General features: G+C 41.2%; 1 protein-coding gene across 2 annotated transcripts; it reads right to left on the bottom strand.

Annotated features, from left to right (window-relative positions):
- Positions 1-322: 322 nt before the first annotated feature.
- On the bottom strand, positions 323-20,284 carry LOC115020073 (methylated-DNA--protein-cysteine methyltransferase). 2 transcript variants are annotated; one of them, XM_029449952.1, is made up of 5 exons: positions 20,177-20,284; positions 17,628-17,776; positions 8,481-8,641; positions 3,903-4,042; positions 323-1,198 (listed from the first exon to the last, which is right to left on the bottom strand). In XM_029449952.1, exons 2-5 carry the CDS (start codon positions 17,762-17,764, stop codon positions 1,070-1,072), a joined length of 567 nt encoding a protein of 188 aa, XP_029305812.1. In that variant the 5' UTR covers positions 17,765-17,776; positions 20,177-20,284; the 3' UTR covers positions 323-1,069. The 2 variants fall into 2 exon arrangements, with proteins under 2 accessions (XP_029305812.1, XP_029305814.1); XM_029449954.1 differs by having other exon boundaries at positions 17,628-17,773; positions 20,177-20,269.
- Between the last annotated feature and the right edge of the window lie 760 nt (positions 20,285-21,044).

A 21,044-nucleotide genomic window follows, 5' to 3' on the forward strand; every position in this document is an offset into this window, starting at 1 on the left:
GAGAATAATTTATCCCAACGGAATTAAACTGTGTTGTGATGGAAATAAAATAACATATAAACATTTAAGTTACAGATAAAATGTGCAGGATGAATTCAAGGTTGAAATGTTGATTTCAGTTTCCCGTTCTGTACTGCCCTCTAATGGAAAACACTACTCAGAAAAAAAAAAAAAAAAAAAAAAAAAAGGAGCTCTGACATCCAGAGCTGCAGCGAGGAGAGAAGACATACAGCATAATTAATTATGAGCTGAACTGAGTGAACGCTACATGAAATCAATTTTTAAATTAAATACAATTAAAATGATGAAAAGGCAACATTTGTCATTTTGAGATGTATTTATTTGAACATGTCTAATGTTATAAAAGTACAGTATATAATGCATAAGACATCTCCACTGTAGGTGGATTGTAAGGCGAGAGCAAACAATGAGATCTAAATGAAGACAAAACAAATGCTTCACTACAAAGCTTTGTAGCAGTAAAATTCAGAGCCTTTATCACTGGATGTTGAACAAAGCATTCACTTGGCAGGAAATTAAAAAACCAACGAGAGGTACAAAGACTAATTCTGCTTAGGAAAAAAAAACAACAACAACAACAACAACAATGCAAGAGACATATTTTTAAGGGAATAATAATTCTTTAGAAAAACCATTCCAGCACTATCTGGCAAACGCAACCCAGACCCACGGGAGCATATGTTTGTAATTCCTACTGTTCTCTGTTTAAGTTATTTTTGTACATTCTAATTCTGCAACAACTCTGTATCACATTAACTATGCAGCATCTCTATTCTTAGAATTTTTTTTTTTTTTTTAAAGGAGAATAAACTGAATATCTACAAGCAGCAGTTGTTCCGCAGAGTGTTCCAAGCACGCTAAACTTTATGGCCCTGTTTTGTGTTCTTAAAAAAAAAAAAAAAATCCCGGCCTTGTGTGTGTGTGTGTGTGTGTGTGTGTGTGTGTGTGTGTGTGTGTGTGTGTGTGTGTGTGTGTGTGTGTGTGTGTGTGTGTGTGTGTGTGTGTGTGTGTGTGTACTGAATGAAGGACAGTTGGCCTCTGTCATGCTTTAGCCTTCCCTTCTCTGCCTCTCATGGGTGAGCAGCCATTGTTTGAGATGGTCGCCCTTGCCGCTCATGTACGGCCCACTCTGTCCACTGCTAGAAATGACTCTGTGGCAGGGGATGAGGAGAGGAACCTGGCAGCGACAGACAAGACACAGAACAATTCAACTCTGAGGAAATAAACATGTTGGAAGTTCTGCAAATTAAACAAGAACATTTCACACGCAAACAGAGTGACTTTCAAAAAATGTTTGCTTCTACTTTTCCACTTTATGAATTGAGAGAGGAAAGTAGCAAAAACACACATTTTCAGAATGCAAGTTTTGAACTTGAAAAAAAAAATATAGATTTCATGAAGCATCAGCACAAAACTAATATGTGGAAGAAGAAAAAAAAAACAGAAATACAGATTAGAGCTTTTCTACTTTCTTATTCTCAGGTTGACATCTATTGTCACAGCAACAGTCGGAGGTGTTGATAGTAAGATATGTATTATGTATGAAAGAATCTCTGATTTACCACATAAATGCTGCGACTTAAAAGTAACCAACATGCAGAAAATATGAATGTGCACTTTTTTTTTTGTGTTGCTTTTTATGTTCACACACTGCATGAAAACAAAGTGCCACATCCGAAATGTCTGGTTTGATCCTGCACAAATCCACATTCAGGGTGATGGCTCAGTCTTTGGGTGTAAATGTTTTTTACTCTTTAATAGTGTAAAGCAAAGAAGCAATCAAAAATTAATGGGCAAAAACACCAGCAGGATGAATATTCAATCGAGAGGGTGTCAACATTAAGATCTGATAACCCTGTGATCATTAAAAAGAGGAAGTCGGTGGAGCGTTTACTCTTGTTGCAGACGACTGCCAGGGGGGGTCCCGAGTTCTTTGTAAACTAAATGGCTGGAGAAAGATTAAACAAGCAAGCCTAAAACACTTCGATCATTGTGAATTCAGAACAAGAAGAGTGGCAATAGTTGGAATGAATCACAGCAATTCTTTCCTCTTTAAAATATTCCTCATATTGCTCACATTGTGTTCTTGTTACACTGAATAGAAAAAACTCCAAACCGCTGCTGCACTGTGACTATATTTCCGCAGTTATCCTTTTACGTGATGGCTGCACCTCCAGCCTTTTATATAAAAGTTGGACATGCAGTGTGTTTCAGTTCAAATCCATCATTAAACCCGCTCCCATATCAACAGCAATAAAACTTTCCGAGCCCCAGATTAACCTTGCAGACAGAGAAATACTGCTCGAGTATTCGGATCAATACTGTTCCCCGGGTTTGGAGGGAGAGCAGGGTACCCTCAAGGCCTACGGATCTGCCTCTTCACTTGGGGGGAAAAGAGCACTACACCAGGCTTATCAATACTCAAATCCTGGTGAAGAAGAAGTGCCACAGAGAGGCGAGGATCGATCGAGCACACTGAGCTTTTCACAGTTGAAGCCCGAGTGGAGCAGCGCTACTGACAAGTAATTGACACTGACAATCTGACTCTGGATCTGTATCAGGAGCTGAGGGCTCAGGCTCCCAGCCTCCCTGACGAAAGGAAGGAAATGTGTGTAAAACACGAGACTGAGAGGTATTATACTGCCATCCAAAAGCAATGCCATTGGCTAATGTAATATATTAAAACATATATATAAAAGAAACTAGTGCATAGGGTTAAAAACACATTTCTTTGTGTGGTATATTTGTATTTATTCTGTGTTTTAAATGACTTTTTGTTTCCATTATAAATTACTTGTACTGTCTTTATAAATGAATTTCTACCTACTGGAGCAACAAAAGCAGTGTCAGAGGAAAAAACACAGCGCTGAGATGAGGACGTACACAATCTATTTCAATGCACTTACGAGGGAGAGAGCATCTCACCGGCTGCATTTGTGCACAAGAAGTGTTCTCTGCCTCACAGAGCAGACCGGTGGTGCCCACAGCACTACATGGGCAGAGCTAAACGGGCTTTGATCAAAGGGTTTGATCAAAAGAAGACACACCACTTGCCCTGTAGCCCTCCATTTTGTACACAGTGGATTCACTGGGCGAACTGATGCGGGCCAGGTTTTCCTACAAGAATGGGAGATTTGCAGCGAACATCTACAGCAAAGACTTGAGAGAACAGGAACAAAAGGTGTGGGCTTAAAATGTGCTGTAGGTAGACTTTTTACATCTCCGCCGCGCTCAAAGCTGAGGCGTTTATTTTGCTTTTGCACATATTCGAAGACACCTACAGTTTGAATTACATATCCTGCATCACGAAGATATTTAAAAACGATTCTTTTTGGGTACATAAGTACTTTGTTGTGGATCGTGCCACAAAACAGAAAGACTGAAAATCCATGTTATGACTTTTTATTTATTTTCAATGTCAACTAATTATTTGAGGATATGTTTCGATGTACTCAAAGAAGAGATTACATATATCTATTTATGAATTTGTTTCTGTATTTGTATGTACTTATTCATTAATTCTCCATTTCATTCATTCATTTAACCTTTTATATGTAATTACAGCAACATTGTGACGCAAAACCTTTAAATATATTGCGATTGTTTCACATAATCCAGATTAAATCTTTAAGAATAAACGATTACTAGACCATTTCAATAATAATGATAGTTTTCAATCGTCTAATTGATTAATCGTTGCAGAAAATTACCAATTAACTTATAACGTTAGGCAGCTTTAATATTTGTCCACTCATCATGCCGGTTCAGATGCACTACTCATCAAAACCTAGTAATAATCTAATAAAGACGATTACTCTCCCTACCTGACTAAGTAAAGTAAGTAAGGGAAAAGCCTGTCAATCAATGTCAGCCACACTCACCGGGTTCCTCCTCATGGCCCCTCCCACCGCTCGCGCCGCTCTGGGGTTTCCCGCCATCTCAGCGAGGCGTTTGTACGAGACCGTCTCTCCAAACTTCACATCCTTCAGAAGTACCTGCAACGCGCGGCTGGTGAACGCGTCTTCCCCCACAAAGCAGAGGACGGAGAGCAAGAGACAGAAGGAGAGAACAGAGGAAGAGAGTTCCTCATTTAATCAGACAGCTGCCTGAGAGGCTGACGACAAGCAGACAACACTTTAGTACAACGTTGATTTGCTTTGAAATAAACGGGTGTTTTGTATTTAAATCAAAGTTGGAGACGTGATCCACTTAATAGTTCTTCCATCGCGTCCAACCACATGTTTGAGGTCCAATTCCTCCTCCAAGGGGCTCTGTAGGACTCCCGTCTTTTTTCTACGCAATACTCATTAAACAACTAAATACATAGAAGTCCCTCAATTTGACCTTAGAACTAGTATTAACACGCTACAGAAGCTGATGTGAGGAAATTATTTCTGTGGCAGAAAAATCTAGGTTATGCTTTGAAAGGTCACAGCTAAAATTAAAAAAGTTCGCTCCTTCATTTAAAAGGATTAAGAGAGGCCAAAAAGACTGCAAATCTGCTCCAGATTTTTAATAATAATAATTTGAATGTTGCACACCATTTGTGGCAGTGGGATGACTTTGAGGTTAATCAGACCAATTTGTCCTTTTAATTGCTTTCTATTCAGAGTAGATTCATTATATCATCTTCACTTAAATGGCGGAATTCTTCAAATCATCCACAGCTTAACCGACCACATTAACGGCTCTGATTTCATTAGCACTTTAGCAGTAGCATTATCTTTTTTTTCTCTTCTGGATTACCAGGCAGTGACTGAGAGGCATGTTTGTCTAGCTGCGATAGCTGGAAGAAGGGGAAACGCATTTGAAGCGTTTCGAAAACCTTAAGACATGGACGCGGTGAGCTCGTGTGTGCAAGCGAACAACACTTTTCTTTTTTTCCCCCCGCACAGAGAACAAGATGGGGAACAATAGTCTCGTTATCAAGAGGGGGTGACATTTCTTCTAGTACATACATGTACTCAGTCATGAAAATTCAATTAGTGATCTCCCATTCTCTCTCATTTATATGGTCTAAGAGAGCACATGACAAGTGATCTATGAGAAATCCTTCTAAATTGGCATTGTGTGAAAACATGTCACACCCCTGTCTCTCTTCTACAGAGTGAACATCCTTTGCTCCCCAGGCTCCCTCGCTACCTTATAGTCACTCTCCGCTACACAAAGCCACGCGAACAAGGCAATTTGCCTAAACTGGGGGGAATAAGTGTAAAACCTAAAGGGGATATATTTGATTGATGCGCACCCATGTGAGTTCTTTGTCTTGAACAAGGCCCGTAGGTACTGTTTAATAATTTTTCAGGTAATAATCACGCTGTCAACGAGATGACGGGCTCTTACGCAGACAGACTTAATGTTATGAGGAGATAAGATACACCCCTGAAATTTCCTTTATGAATTATTCTCCCTCATAAAGCTCGGATTTGGCCTCATGATGTGCGTTGTTAATATTGGTATCACTTTGTCACCGGTGGGCTGGATGACAACTTGTCCAGACTACAGCTTTGACGAAATCCCCGTTGAAGCGAACGCTATTGACAAACAACCAAAGTCAGTGTCACGCCAGCAGACGCCGCCGAGCACTTTCGCCTACGAGCAGCCCGAGCAACAAGCTACGAGGCCGTTTACACCTTTTATAAATCCTGAGCAGCTGCTTTTCCTGGAAGGTTTCTCATCTCCAACAGTTCTGGCCAAAAACAAGTGTCTGCGCTTTTATCTGCCGGCGTAGAGGTTAAAGAACTTTGCCCTCATCAGTGGCAGTGACAGAGACTTCATGCGGGTCACTCGAGGTGACCAGCAATGATTTGGAGAGCGGTCCCCCAGCCCCATACTTCATAAAGAGCCTAATACGCTGTGTCTGGGGTCAGGACCCTCTTTATATCGGGGTGCAGTGATGTCAATTGTTTAAATAAAAGTTGAGAGGAACCACTTACATGTTTACAGACATCCCATAATTATGTCACAGGCCATTACCTACCATGAGGCCAGGTGATAGGGCCACTGCAGAGGCAGAGACAGATTAACCCGGGGTAAAATCGAACAGATCCAGTGATTATGAAGGTATTGACATATATGATTGATTTGCTCATAATTTTGTATATGAGAGCAATTTCAAAGAAGAAAAAAAACAAAAAGAACAATAATAACCTGAACTCCATCAGCTCACATAATGATAGATTTGGAGAGAGGACTTCCAGCTGACAGGCACCTCATATGTGATTGCGACAATAAAAAGACAATAGTGGAAATGCAGCTACCTCATTATCCTTTGTGTCTAATGGGAGGGAAGACTTTGACTCCCAGTCAAAGTGTCTCTTGAGTCTTGAGGGATCTATACTTTTGAAGGCTGACGGGGTGCCGCTGATTCTCTGATTATTCGATATTCTGAAAACGTTCATTTCCCTAATTCCTCTCCACATCACAGGGGCGAGTCCTGGTGAGTGTCTCATCTCGCCCTGTGCTGTGCACAGGGGGAGGTTCAGCCTCCTGCAGGAACACAGTCATTTGGGCTTTGAAGAGCGCCCTTCCCCCCCTTTGCCAGGCCCCCTCCCTGCATATTCCCTGTGCCGCTTACCGAGACTAAGATCCTCTCGTCTGTTACATATGGATGTATAATTAATGAGATAAGAATATGCATCGTTTTAAAAACCTATGATGGTGCCTTGTGTTTTTCGGAGGGGGCGATTGAGAGTGCTCGGACGCACATGCAAACATACACAAGCTCATTGCGCACGGCAGACGCACGCACTCGCCATTCCTCTACCTCTGACGACCGAACTTGATTTGCGTGTGATGTTGCACATGACAATCAGTCAGGCAGCACAGAAAACGGCACCTCGCATCTCCTTTCATGTCACCTCTGTTGCTCAGGTATATCGTGACAGCTAATATGAAAAGTGGCTTGTTTTGTCAGAAATGTGTAAATAAACATGGCAACACTTCAAGTGAAGGTCACAACTCAATATTACATGACAAGTGCTGCGAGAGCGCTGTCACGTTCAGGTTCTCCCACAAGATAACTGAGCAAACAAAAGTTGGTTGTCACAGATTGTAATGACCTGATTAAACTTGTATTTTTCTCCCATGCAGGCAGCAGCTGCATGACTAGATGGAGAAGGAATTTAGTACAGCAGTGAGGCAAAAAACAATCCTTAATATTTGTGAATTAACAAGCGAAAAAAAAAAAGAGAAAAGAAAGAAACCTTCTATTTTCCTCCCTCGAAAGACAAATACTCCTGATGCTCATATTTAACATTTTTATACAGGCATGGCCTATGGTTCTGACTACTGAGAGCAATCCAAGCCTAAACCCTGTATTTACTGAGCCCCAAAACAACAGGCGAGGGAGAGAGGTGGAACACAGCACAATCACCTATTCAGATCAGGTACTAATGAAGAATTCCATCTATCCTGAAATTTAATTAAAACCCCAAAGACTTCAGATGAGATGCGATTTGAAAGAGCCTGGGGCTGGTACACAAGCACTTGGTGGCGAAGGGAATCACACTGAAAGTTGATATCGTAATTGGTCCTGATGTATTTCTGCATTGCCTTTGCGGGAGCGTGGGACTCATAGCTGTATACAGGGTCTCGATGGAGTACCTGCTCATTGAAAATGCCATCACTCAAGCACTGCAGATCTGCATGAAATTAGAGAGCAACTAAGGCCTGATTGCAGGGGAAGAGAGGCACAATTGTTAAATGCATATATTAGAGGGTATTTTCTTCCCTGTGTAGGTGTGCTTCTGGGTCTAAATGAGCAATTCGGAAAATCTTTAAGTTAAAATGCAATGAGCATCTCAGTGGGACAAAGAAATAGCCTGTAATTGTTTTGAAAGCGGCACAAGTGCGATAAGTTTATGATTTCACCAGTGAGTTGTCAGCCTGCGAGTGCTGTGTGTTTCCTCCAAACAAAAGCGAAAGGGATAATTAATTCCTCATTTTTTGTGCTCGGCGCCCTCAATCATCCACTCTGCGGTCCCAAGTACCAGTTGAAAGGACACTAATTGTCCATTTTTTGGGGTGCTTTCATTTTACCCGCCCTAGGTGACTGGTCAAGCCAACAATAAGCTCATTCAAACTTTAGCACCATTCACATGTTGTCATTGAAAAAAAAAAAAAAAGGCTTCCTGTCTGAAAATGTCAAGAGTGGAATTCGATCAGTTTCAAAGAATGTGCCAAGAATCATGGAAAAGCTTGCCAAGACTAACACGCGTGGTAAGAGCTGCCACAGATTACTGAACCAAGTTACAGCTCTGTGTTCTGTTCTCTCTCCTTTCACTCACCCACTCACTCGCTTTTCCTCTGCTCTCGCTCTCTCCCTCGCTCTCCCTCTCTCAGCCATAAAATACTTCATTATAACACAGTGAGCCAGTGAGTGTAAGTGATGTAACTGACAATTAAGAGTGAAAGCCTGATCCCAGTCATGGCTCTGCAAATATTTATCCATGACAGACCTCCTTGCAGGGCGGGGTGGTGAAAGGCAGGGAGCGGGAGACTCCCAGTGGTCTGCGGCTCACTGAAGTACGCCTGGAGCCATTCAACGCAGCGCTGCAACTCCGGGCTCGTTTCTGCCGGGCTGTCGTTGACCACACAGCTCAGGGGGGCCTCGCCGCTCCTGTGAGGGATATAAGGCAGGATGGGGAGTTGAGGTGGGGATCAGAGGGGCGATCATAATACCCAATTCTTGCTTGAATAGTGCTAAAATATGTCACCCGAGTGTAATAACATGCCACGGATGACACAGATGCAAGATGGCATCTTTGTGCTGAGTGAAACTAAAGTTGTTAATCAAGACGTGTTTAAAATCCTAAATGTTACATTCCGACGTTTGGGCTGTGACAAGTACGAGAGGTGTGAAAGAGAGAAAGAAGCTCGAGAAGATATAAAGACAGTAATCCGGGCATTTGTTCCAGTACATACACAGCGTTTTTATATGAAGTGCAGCATTATAGAGTATGAAAGGAAAATATTGTCGGGTCATAAGGAACGGCGCTAACAGTTTATTTCAAACAACTTTAAGGAAGCAGAACGAGTTTCTGGAAGAAAAGGGAAAAAAAAAAAAAGGGAGTTTTCAAAAGTCTTGCAGCTGTTATGGAACAAAGTTAAGAGCACAGCGTTAACAACAGTTTTAACTCTGCTTGGGTCTAGTTTATAGTTCATGACAAGAATAAATGGATTTTTTTGGCCAGAGCGGTGCTGGCCAGCAAAGCACTGCACTTGGACGTGCATCTTAGCACGAGTAGATGCTTGGAGGAATTTGCCGATGGTTGAGTTGGCATCACTTAACAGCTGAATTTCTCTCCGCTGCTGACCACCCCCCAGGTCAATGCAAGCAAACTGACCCATATTTGACACTTAAAGACCCTACTGGGAAGGTCCTCTCTTAGCATGTGCATTACTGCAAAGTGGACCTCAAGCTGTGTTGTGGATCTAAAGCAGGCCGCCAATTCCATTAACTGGTGTACGGGACTTATAAATAAATAATATCACCATTTAAGTGCCCCTTTTTCAAAATTGGCTTATCCTGTATGGTATTAATAATAGACATTTACTTTGTTAAACACACAGACCGTCTCTCTCCTGCCCGCCGTAGCAACACGGCCCTAAAGTGTTTTTACACTTCTGCAGGTCACAGTTTGAGCCACGTTTTATATTGGACATGTGAAGCTGAGGTTTACTGGAGTGTTATGACTGAGCAGGTCAGTTTTCAGCGAACTGCTCTGCCTGCTAGTTTGTGGCTGTGTGATGAAAATCTCCTGGGTGCCGTTTAACAGTGGGTGTAAATACAGTAAAAGGTGTAAATACTCTCATTTCTAAATAAACCACACAGCAGTTTATAGTTGAGTGGTGAAAACTCGGAAACCCACCAGCGGGTCCTGTGCTGAGACCCGCTCAAACAATGGCCATGGCTCATGGCAATCTCTGTCGGCATGGGTGAGTGCCCAGCCAGCCCCTACTTGTCATTGTCTCTCCTTGCTATCCCCCCCCCCCCACCCCCCGCTTCCCCCTCTCTATTTCTCTATCCTCCCACTCCAGCTTTTTTGGCTCCCCACCACCTACACCCCCAGACACACACCCACCATCCCCCCACCACTCTTTCTCTGTGCAAGGATCTTCAGGCCACTGTTCCCTCTCCACAAACCCCCCTCCACCCCCAGCGCCTCCTCCCACCTCCACCACCTCCTCTACCCCTCCACAGCCCCTCTTTCTCTCTGAGAGGATGTTCCAGCCGGTGCACACTGACAGCTCGGGGATATTGTGTGTGGAAATGTTCCTGTTGGACCCGCAGGCCCTTACAATCTACCGGACAAAGGCTAGAGCACCTTTGCTTAAGGCTTGGCACCTTTGACCTCCAGCTCACACTTCAGAGTTGTCACCGTGGCTAATTTTTTTCTCCCCTCAGCCCTCCGTTATGGATGCGCCGGCTTCAAAGGTGTTTTGAGTGATACTACATTGACAGTAGTAAAAGTTAATGCAATGCAGTACATGTTATGGCCGGTAAACAACGCCAAAATAAATAAATAAAAGTAGAACAACATCAGTCGAGCTGAAGTCTGTCACCTCGAGGTGCAATGGGGGAATGTTTTTGAAAGAGCATGTGGGCAGTGGAGATGTAGCTCCTGTGCTGGCAACATTTCCAGTCGCTTCAATGAATTACAAATCAAGCAGCATCATATGATGTTTATAGTGTCCAGACTGGCACATTAGAAACTCTGGCCTTCAATGACGGATTAGAGATGTGTGATAAATGTTGGGCTTTTTTAATCACAAAGAAACTCTCAAAAGGAGGAGCAATCTTTCTATAGTCTCACATTTAAGTAATTGCCATCTCCTGTAAAAAAAATAATAAAAAAAAAAAATAATTATAATTAGTATTGATCATAAATAGTATTTCAATAAGCGTGTTTAAATCTAAACAAACAGTTCAAATTTGGTTAAAGCAAAATTGTTATTTATTATCTTTTGACTAGACAAATTCTCATTTTTTTTTCAATGTCCTTCAGGCGTATACAATTTCATCACAGGTAAGGAAATAAGAAACTAATTCCAAACTAACCAGGATCTGCTGCACTAAAAAGAATATTTCCCTTGATAGAAGATTGTGATTTGAGAAAATTTCTAATATTGTGCTCCTGTCACAATCAATTTCCAATTACCATAAATCATTGCTGCGTAAAGTGGGACTCATTTGGAGTTCTACGTATTTTCCAACTCTAATACAAAGAATGAATTGAGCATTTATATAATGTTGGAGGTTATTTCATTCATCCTGGAGGAAACAATCAAAAGAGACAAAGGAACAAAACAAACAAAAAAGAATAGCTGGCATTACATTTGTCGATTTCCTTTGGCATATTCTGTATCTGTAGTTGCGCAAGACTTCAGTAAGACTTTTTCTATCAGCTGCAGACGTAATAATGGAACAGGTTAACCACAGGATCTAATTGAAAGGAATCTGGCGAAGGGTGTAATGGTATATTGCACAAAAAGGGGAAAAACTCAGAACTCATGCCTCCATCCTGTGAAGCGTGATGGCGCTCATCCTGACTCGATCGGCTGTCACTTTTGACACAGCCTGCCAGAGTTCTCCTTCACCGATCATGGGTAACATGGCGGGTCAGAGGATGAAATAGAAAAGGCCAAGAGCAGTCCAATATTTTCTTCAGCCTTATAGCTGCAGATACTTAACTCAGAGACGTCAAAGACTCAAGAGAGCATGAAAAAAGCCTAAAATGACTGTCTAAAAAGGGAAAAAAATACAGCATGTCTCTATGAATGTCAAGATCCTGATGGTCTCTGAGCCAAAGGCTGTGATACAATTGTAAGCCACTAGCTCAATGCAGCGCGTTCAACCATTTGAAGATCATTCAGATGCCTATCTAGCTACTGCAGCACTAAAGTCGAGAGCTTTTGGAGTGGTAAGCTGTAAGGAATGCTTCCCATTCTGTTTTGGGGGGGGGGGGAGGGGGCGCACGTTTTGTGCTCCGCTGTTTCAAAACAAAAGCAACTCGGCCGGATAAACGGCTCTCTGGATATCCAACAACTCTTATTAGCGAATGTCCACCAAAGAGGTCGCAACACTCAATCCAATACATAAAGGTGGTGGTAAAATAGTGCAGAGTTGGCAACAAAGCACACAACAATTAGGTCTTCTCCCAACTGGCTAGCCACAGGAGTCAGTAAAGGCATGTATTACCAGAGCCTTAACTCTTACTCCATTATGTAGTGTATCCACACCTCGACGCAGCAATGTTTATCTACAACAGACTACTGAGCAGTTTCAAATAGTGTTTTTAGCCTCTATTCTCAAGTGCCAGAGTAAGAGATTCCAATTACCCGAATGGTAAGGAGCCAGTGAGGGAGGCATAAAGTACATTAGGGATCCCCTGTAACTGCAGGGACCTTTTAGAGCCTCAACTGAAGAGGGCCGAGAGACTGGAGGGACAGTGACCCTGCATGGATAGCCTCTGTCAAAATTTGACCACGTCAAGCACAAAGGCATTATGGGAATCCAGTGTCACCAAGTCCTAATTACTGTCTGTGTTCAGAGCAAATTACTGCCTTGTTCCTCTGATTAGCGAGGAGGCTAATCTTCACCTGTGTACGCCAGCACTGCTGAGGGCCCTTGAGTGTTAGCGCTTCGTCTTCTGTAATTTATTTTTAAATCAGTGCCCGCTCCCAGGAGTTTTGAGTGTTTTGTTGTGAACCGCTTACCATGATCCCCACCACCGCCCCCTCACCCCTAAATCCTTGACTAAATCCTTGTTTGGTGCCGCAGGAAGATAAGCAAGAACAACACTTGGGCATAATTGACTCGTACTCCTCTCCAAGATGTCAGAGCGGAATCATCTCTCTGCATATTGCCTCAGTATGTCACACACTGTACACTTCTGCATGTTGCAGATATAGAATCCAATCAAGTTCTAAAACAAACCAGCACAATCCTCGTGCGGGAAAAACTTCCCGGTCGACAGCAGGGAAAAAAAAAAAAAGGGGGAAAAAAAAACAGCAGGAGCTGCTTTTAGCTGCATCTCTACAGCGAAGGGTAACTCTCGCTCGCCTCCCGTGCTCACCCTGGAGGTTCTGCTTTAGAAACCACAACATTTGCAGATTTTCATCTGAGCGAATGTTAGTGTCTCGTCTGCGTGGGGCGGTTTACAGGTAGTGTGTTACACAGGTGTTGGTTTACACAGGAAATGGCACATGCAGCCTGATTGGGACGGTCCCGGGAGACGGAGGCATAAACGTAGAGCACAGATGGGTCCAAGGGCCAGTGGGAGCAGCACCTTAATGAATACGCAGCTGAGTACTACACTTCATAACATGCAAAACAATATTCTAAGGCCGCAGTAAAAAATAGAACAAAAATCATCTGAATATCATTACACAATGAATTATTCATACCATTTCTAAAGGGACTACGTCAAAAAGTCTCCCCCCTGCTTTATTGATGATTTCATTCAATATCTCAGCAGATGCCTGTTTGTATGACAAAGCATTTTAGTTACAAATGTAAGCAGTTTCTTTAGCACACAGTTGCGTCTATACAGCTAGAAAGATAATATTTTAAATTGATTAAAAATGATGTGTCAGACTAAACATAAGAGAGAGAGAGAGAGAGAGAGAGAGAGAGGAAGAGAGAGAGAGTGACAGAGGAGAGAGAGAGGAGAGAGAGAGAGGAGAGAGGAGAAGAGAGAGAGAGGAGAGAGAGAGGAGAGAGAGTGAGAGAGAGGAGGAGAGAGAGAGAGAGAGAGAGAGGACAGAGAGAGAGAGAGAGAGAGAAGAAAGAGAGAGAGAGAGAGAGAGAGACAGAGAGGAGAGAGAAATTCTAGTGGGAAAAAAAAATAAGTTGTTGATATGGTTCCCGTTGTGTGAGCACATCATGTAAACAGGCCCCAAACAGGGAACACATTTACCATACTGCTATTCAGTGTGAACCAGGACATTGATTCACAACACTACATGAGTGTGAGAAAAACGATAAATGCATCACCTCAGATATTTCACACTAGCGTTGGTAGTGAGTAAAAGCTGTTGTGACAGCTTGGGTATTAGGGCTAGATAGATGGAAAATGTCTGGCTGCTTATGAATGCCAATGTGAGTGGGGTGACGGGTTTGACACAAAAACACTCCACCTCAGAACAATTAGGCTGTTCTCAGGCCCCATCCAGTGTTGTCAGTGATAATGGAAAGCTGTGAGGATAACTGGTGATAAATAGACTTTAACACCCTCCTCCTTAAGACCAATGCAGTCCTGCAGTCCTCTCATATGCTTAACTAATCATGAGCATGGCCAGCAAAATTCATACAAAAGACTAATTACTGTTGTACTTCACTTCAGTCTCAAAGGCCTCTTATATAAGGACTTGGGGGTTCTATTGCCTTTTTTCTCCTCTTGATGGGTATTTTTTTACAAGTAGGCCTCGTGCTAGACAAAAGCGTTTAAAAATTGGTGATTGCTTTCATCCGCTTTAATTACATTCAGAAATGGCATTTCTGCCACATAATACACCCCTATTGTTTCAGAATTATCTGGCTTGGGGAGTAAAATCTACAATATTTGACGATGCTCCCGAGCTAAATCGCCTCTTGAAATTGAAATATGCAGCTGAAATACAAAATAAAAAGCCAGCCTTTGCTGCTGATATACTGGAAGCTCCTTGGCTTTCTGCAGAAGGCTATTATTATGCATATCCAGGTAGAAAGTTAATTAACCCAAAGCTTAAGCTAATTATGGTAGCAGAATGCTATCAACCAAACGCTTTCAGTCAGACAGCTGTCCAGAATTTCATTTGCTAATCATTTGTCTTTTGCCGGAGCATATGGTACATTTCCCCACTATCACAGCAACAACAAACAGATGAAAATCATTAACTAAAAACAATGTGCAATGTGAAAAATTAGACACGGATTTATAAGGCTTTGTGTTAGAGAAAAAAAGGCGGATTTATGGCCTGGGAAATATAATGATAATTTTTGGTTTTAGCCACTTAGGATTTTAGGCAGACCACGTGACTCAAGTGTGCTGGGAATTCAGATGCACAAATATATTGTTTATATCTATATGCAAATGAGACTGAGAAAGAGAATGTTTATCCGTGTAAAATTAATTACAATTTTCTATAGGAGCATTTGCAAAGAGCTTGTTCTTAACAATTTTTAGCTTCTAGCACATTTTGTGCCTATTTTTTCCTACACAATATTTTTATGTTGTTAAAACTAGAAATCCCTCAGCTCAGAATTAAATCAATTATTTTCCAAGAAATGCTTCGTGCATTTTTTTTTTCTTCTTTTCTTTTCATAAAAACACATCACACCGGCTGTTAAAGGGTGATTGATATCAGCATTGCCTCGCAACATTATCAGGCAATAAAGGCTACTCAGGTTCTAATGCAACATGTCATACACAGGCTCCTGTAGTACATTTCTATTGAGGACCTCACAAGCTAAATTGCTTTTTTCCTGCTCCCCCACATCTCAGCCAGCTTGACAGACAAATTGATCAAAGCATTGTAAAATAATATGCTCACAAAATGTCTCGGGGCAGGAGTCCAGCCCTTTTTTCATTTTTCACCCTAATAAAAAAGTACTCTATGATTTCCTCTGTATTATGTGTCTGTGCTCTGTGTGAAAGAGGCACGAAGCATCATATTTCAGATAATAGTAATCTCCTGTAAACAAAATGCGTATCATTTTTCTGTGAACGCCGAGGCCATGCTAAAAACTAAAGGGGAGAAAAAAAAAAAAAAAAAGCTAAACAGGGAGGCTGGTGCGTAGGGCCCCAACAGGGGTTGTTGAGATGTAATGAATTTGTTCATCTGATGGTGCCTTCAGGGCTGTCGTTAGACTGGCAGAGGAGGTTGATTTTAGGAAATGTTCCTAAGATCAGTTAGGAAGCAAAAGGGGCTTGAGACGTTTCTATTAGAAAGAGCTGACGGTCATGGTGTGTAAGCAATACTTCAAGGGCGTTTATGTAGCTATAATGGCATTTATCAATAACTATCTATCAATGCCACAAATGCTTTTGTTGCTGCACCGGCTGTTCAACACCAACCAATAGTGAATTCCAGAAAGAAAAAACATAGAAAGCAAACACAGTCGTATAAGCCCGCAAAGCTTTGACTCGCTCACAAATATACTAGTGTAGGTCTTACTTTATGTTATGCATAGATGCTATCTATTTCCCTTATCCAAAATATGCTCTTAGAGATCATTTATCACACTGACTTCCTAAGCCCGTACCACACCACATCCAAAGCTGGAAAGAGCCTTGTTTAGTATGTCATAAATAAATCAATGGAAATGGCTGATTTGAACTATTACTGCTACAGGCAGGCTTTTGTGAGATCTACATGTAAAGCCGGTTCCAAAGATAAGCCTATATTTTGTCACTTTATCTTGCCTCCCTTAATGCCTGTTTACATTGTGTTACTCCATATATCTGAGGTGGCTCTAGTTCCCCTGTCCTACGACAAAAACATCGTATTCAACTGGTCGTGATAAAATCTAAACATTTTGTTTAATGATTTCCTGCTCACACCTTTGAGAACACGCAGACAGCGATGTGATCGGAGCATCACTTATGACCGACATAGCAAATGATATTAAACTGAGAAATGATCTAGTGATGCGAATCATTAAATTAATTTGCATATTCCTACTGAACCTGAACACACAAATTAAACCCTGTTCACAAGAAGACGGAGAAAGGTGCTTGCGCATGGTTATAGGACATCTTCCATAATCAAAATTCCATATTATTAATTTTCTCACTTCAACTCATTAACAACAAGTGGAATGTTTTTACTGCTTGATGAATTTTGGGAAATAGCAGACAGTCGAGAAGGAAACACATGTTGAGGTATAATATACAAGGTCATTAATGGGTTTCCATAAATTAGAATTTCAACATACATTTTCAAAAGGATAACTTCCTATCCGGCTCAATTGGAAAATGGTTTAATTTCCCAAACCATTCGAGTTTGTCAAATGCGAATCTGCGATACATGGATATTTAATTTCAATCTAATCAAAACTAATCTGAGATGTAGGATGTGGACCTGTAAAAATAAGGAATAAGTACTTATTAACGCTGAGTTTAATCAGTTTCAATCGCTTCAGTAAGGCTGTCAACATTCTACCAATTTTGAGGGATGGGTAGGGCATGAAATGCAATCACATATTACATTTCTGACACTCAGAACTACTGCATACAACTTGCAGGGAACATAAATAAACAGGAGCGAACAGTCCCTGCTCCCCATGGCCTCTGCTGACCCTACAGACATCAGCTCTAATCAACTCCCTTGTGGGTAATAAACAAGTTATTTTTCTGAAATTTCAAATATACTGCGGGAAGAATCACAACCACATGCCATCAGAAATCTAATTTCAAGCCCAACTGTATTCTAGTGCCCCTCATATTTCTAGTGCCTGCTCATATTTGCCCAACTTTCTCCAGGATATTTCTTGTGGGATCTACAAAAATGCCCTGCTTCCAATGAGGAATGGTAGCACTCCATCACAGGAGTGGATTCTGTCCGCCTGTAAATTTCACACCTTTGTTTATCACGTCACCAGCCTGGCTGTTGTACAGTACCTTTCAGCAGGTGCGACATCCATTAGGATCTGGATGGTGTGCACACCATTCTCACATCCACTGACTTGGATCGTCCCCAGGGGGCTCAGCAATGAGATGGTCTTCTGAGTGCACTGGCTCTCCCTCTGCTTCTTCATCTCGCTGCCCTGCTAAGGAAGCACAAATTACACTCCGTTCATTGACATATTCATGTGGCAACTTTCACAATTTCCCACACATATTTGCATTGAATGATCTATTGAAAACCTAGCGGGCCACCAACAGATGATGACTTACATATTTGAACACCTAGCCTCCAAACAATGTCATGATGTGACTTGATCCCTACATTACTATCCAATATTTCTTTTGTGCATGGAAAAGAATACGCCTATCTAACCAATAAATCGCCCATTTTTTCCCCTCTTTCTGTTCTATATATCACATAAATGAGAAAAACAATGCAGTCTGTTCCCTTGTCTGGTGGGGGATTCCCAAGATAGCTCGACATTATTTTCAATCCGTCATTTTTGGTTGATGGTCGGGATGTTTTTCTAGCATTAAATTTGTTCCTTAGGGTGCAACTCCGATGGGATTCTGGTTTCCAGCCCTTAACAACAGCAAAAACGTGCAGCTTTTCTGACGACTGAGATGGATACTGGCAATAACCAGACAGCAGTTCCTTTTTTATTTTTACTTTGAGGGAAGGAGAGATGATTGACTATGTTATATGTGAGTTTTTGAGAGATGGGGGTTATAATAAATAAAGGTCACATTGATTGCAAGAGTTTCAACCAAGGAAACCTTTCCTTCCTGGAACCTTGATCTGAAAAGTGTCTAAAGGGTACAAATACAATATCTCTCTCGGTCGCTTTTTCATTTTTAATAGTAATTCACATTTATATAGTTCAAGTCACACATTTGTTGAGCGATGTGCCGCAACTAATGATTATTTTCTGTATAGATTATTCTGCAGATTATTTTCGATATTAGTCAACTAATTGTTTATACTATAAAATGCCAGAAAATAGTGAAAAATGTCCATCAAAGTTTTCCAGAGTACAAGGTTATATATTCACATGCATCTCTTGGTCCAAAACCAAAAGATATGTTTGACATTCACTAGATGCAGTTTTGTAATTGTATCAAGCAACAAAAAAACAAACTGGAACTGAAACAAATAACTAATTAATTGCTACTGGCAACTATTCAGATAATCAATTAATAATTTTTATTTATGTATTCTAGAAACAAAATACAAAATATTCCCTAGTTCCAGCTTCTCCTATGTGAGCTCTTTGTCTCAGTGATGGTAAAGTGAATTTTTGGGGGATTTTGGCTGTTAGTCAGACAAAGAAAAGCAATTTGAAGATTTCGCCTTGAGCTTTGGGACATTGTGATTGACATTTTAAACTATTTTCTGACATTTTATATACCAATGAAAATAAAAAATATATTTTAGTTGCCAGCCTAAAACAACAAATTAATAAAAAACTAAAACACTCCGCAGCTCGGTGCAGCCTGCACTCTTTTAATTTAACAATGTATGTACGTGTGTGTGTGTGTGTGTGTGTATATATATATACTATAGATTTAACAATGTATGTACGTGTGTGTGTGTGTGTATATATATATACACTATAGATTTAACGAAGGTTATGTGATAAAAAAAAAAAAAAAGTGGTCATGCATTTACAGTATTTCATTTAGACTTTCAGTCTCCCCCACCTTCACACACACACACACACACACACACACACCACCACCACATCTGTCATGGTATGCGATCACAAATGCGTCTGCTTCAACTTTCTTGTTTCTACTCTTGCAGCTCTCACTGTATTCATCGGGGGTTTGCCTGAACTGACAATAAAGGCGAGAATTTTCTGAGCCAAACAATGGTACAGTGCACTTTGGATAAGCGCTGAACACACTGCCTACCATTTAGCAAGCTGGTAATAGACTCATAGATAGAATAATGGACTTTGGCAATAATGGCCTTGGCTAATAGTCTACACTGATTAAAAATAATGCTATCATGTTTGTTTTGTGCCGTTTTTGGTGCAGTACTCTAGTCTAAGTGACTACTTGAATGTTTGGATGTTTACACAGCTCTTCACGGTGAGGAACAACAAACAATAAGCAGCTTGTGTTGTTAAAAATCACTGGCAGCATCCTGGTGCTCGTCAATCATTTGACTCGTTTCTCATTACACTAGTTCCTGGTCAAACCTGCGTGATTAATTGAGTAGAAAGCGCTTCTGTGACTGCGCAAATCCAACATGTGTACTTATTGTGCGATTGTATATTAAACTAAATTCATGCCGAAAAGGAAACGAAGATTGCCGTAATTCTTTAAGTGTGCAAGTGTCTTTCAAACTAGTTAACACACATCTTTTATATTAAGTGTGTACTTAAAATGTCGAAAGAAATAAGTAGAGGTTCGTAACTGATGGCGTACACGAAGAAAGCCCTCGGTAGCTTGAGACTATACGGTTAACTTTTGAAACGCAGATAATGTCAGGTTTTGTTAGAGTAACTTAAACACAGTACATTAGCCCTGTAGCTTACAATGAAGCCTTCAGCATCCGTACGGTGTCAGAACGATGTCCGCTTCTCCTTTCTCTGCAAAAGAAACGTGACAGAAAGTCTCTTCCTGTTTCTCCAGACTGCGTGGTCGAGCCGGCCAATCATAAGAGGCAAAAGTCAGCTCTCGCTCTGTAATTGGCCGGTATGAAGTCCCCGCTCCTCCCCCTGCCAGGGACAGACACACAAGGCTTGTCTAATGGGTCTCAAATTGGGATTTGGGGTCCTTCAGGGGGTCCCCAGTACACTGAAGACTAGTAATGGTAGTGATTTAGATATTTGATTTGCTTGATATTTTTACAGCAGGAAAAAAATATGATAATGCATATTTTGAGCATTAATTTCAAACACTGTTATCTTTACACTTATAGCTGAGACATTTCTGTATCTCCAGTGACAGTGAGGTCTTCAGGGTCCCAGACATAATGTTTGTGTATAAAACACCTATGTGACTCCAACAACCAATAACATCTTATGTATTACCAACTAATAAAGTCAGCATGATATTATGAACAACACATGCAGTGCACTATCCATTTTTCTTTTTAGTTTATGCAGTTTAAAGGAGAGGGAGTTGCCTTGTGTTGCCTGGAGCAGTCATAGATTTAACTGAAGTACATATTTCAGTCATTACGACCAAATGTGTAGCATCAGTCATGTATTGTTTAAAAGTATTTGTTGTCCTCTGAAGCTTTATTTTTTATTTCTGTGGTGCCTTCAGCTCTCTGCATGCCTCCGTTTGGAATGTGTAGGCCGGTGTGGGCCACAGCCCACACCCCATCTCAGCGGTGAGGGTGGGAGCGGGGGAGAAAACGCCACCCCTGCAGAGACCATTTTGAAATCTGTGAGGATT

Source organism: Cottoperca gobio, chromosome 15, assembly GCF_900634415.1.
Source record: "Cottoperca gobio chromosome 15, fCotGob3.1, whole genome shotgun sequence".
Lineage (NCBI taxonomy): Eukaryota > Metazoa > Chordata > Actinopteri > Perciformes > Bovichtidae > Cottoperca > Cottoperca gobio.

Excerpts from the sequence above, each read along its gene's own strand:
- LOC115020073 (XM_029449952.1), bottom strand. The coding sequence starts at position 17,764 with ATGAAGAAGCAGAGGGAGAGCCAGTGCACTCAGAAGACCATCTCATTG. Across the intron at positions 8,642-17,627 it reads GATGTCGCACCTGCTGAAAG|GAGCGGCGAGGCCCCCCTGA; the intron begins GTACTGTACAAC and ends TATCCCTCACAG. Across the intron at positions 1,199-3,902 it reads GGGCCATGAGGAGGAACCCG|GTTCCTCTCCTCATCCCCTG; the intron begins GTGAGTGTGGCT and ends TGTCGCTGCCAG.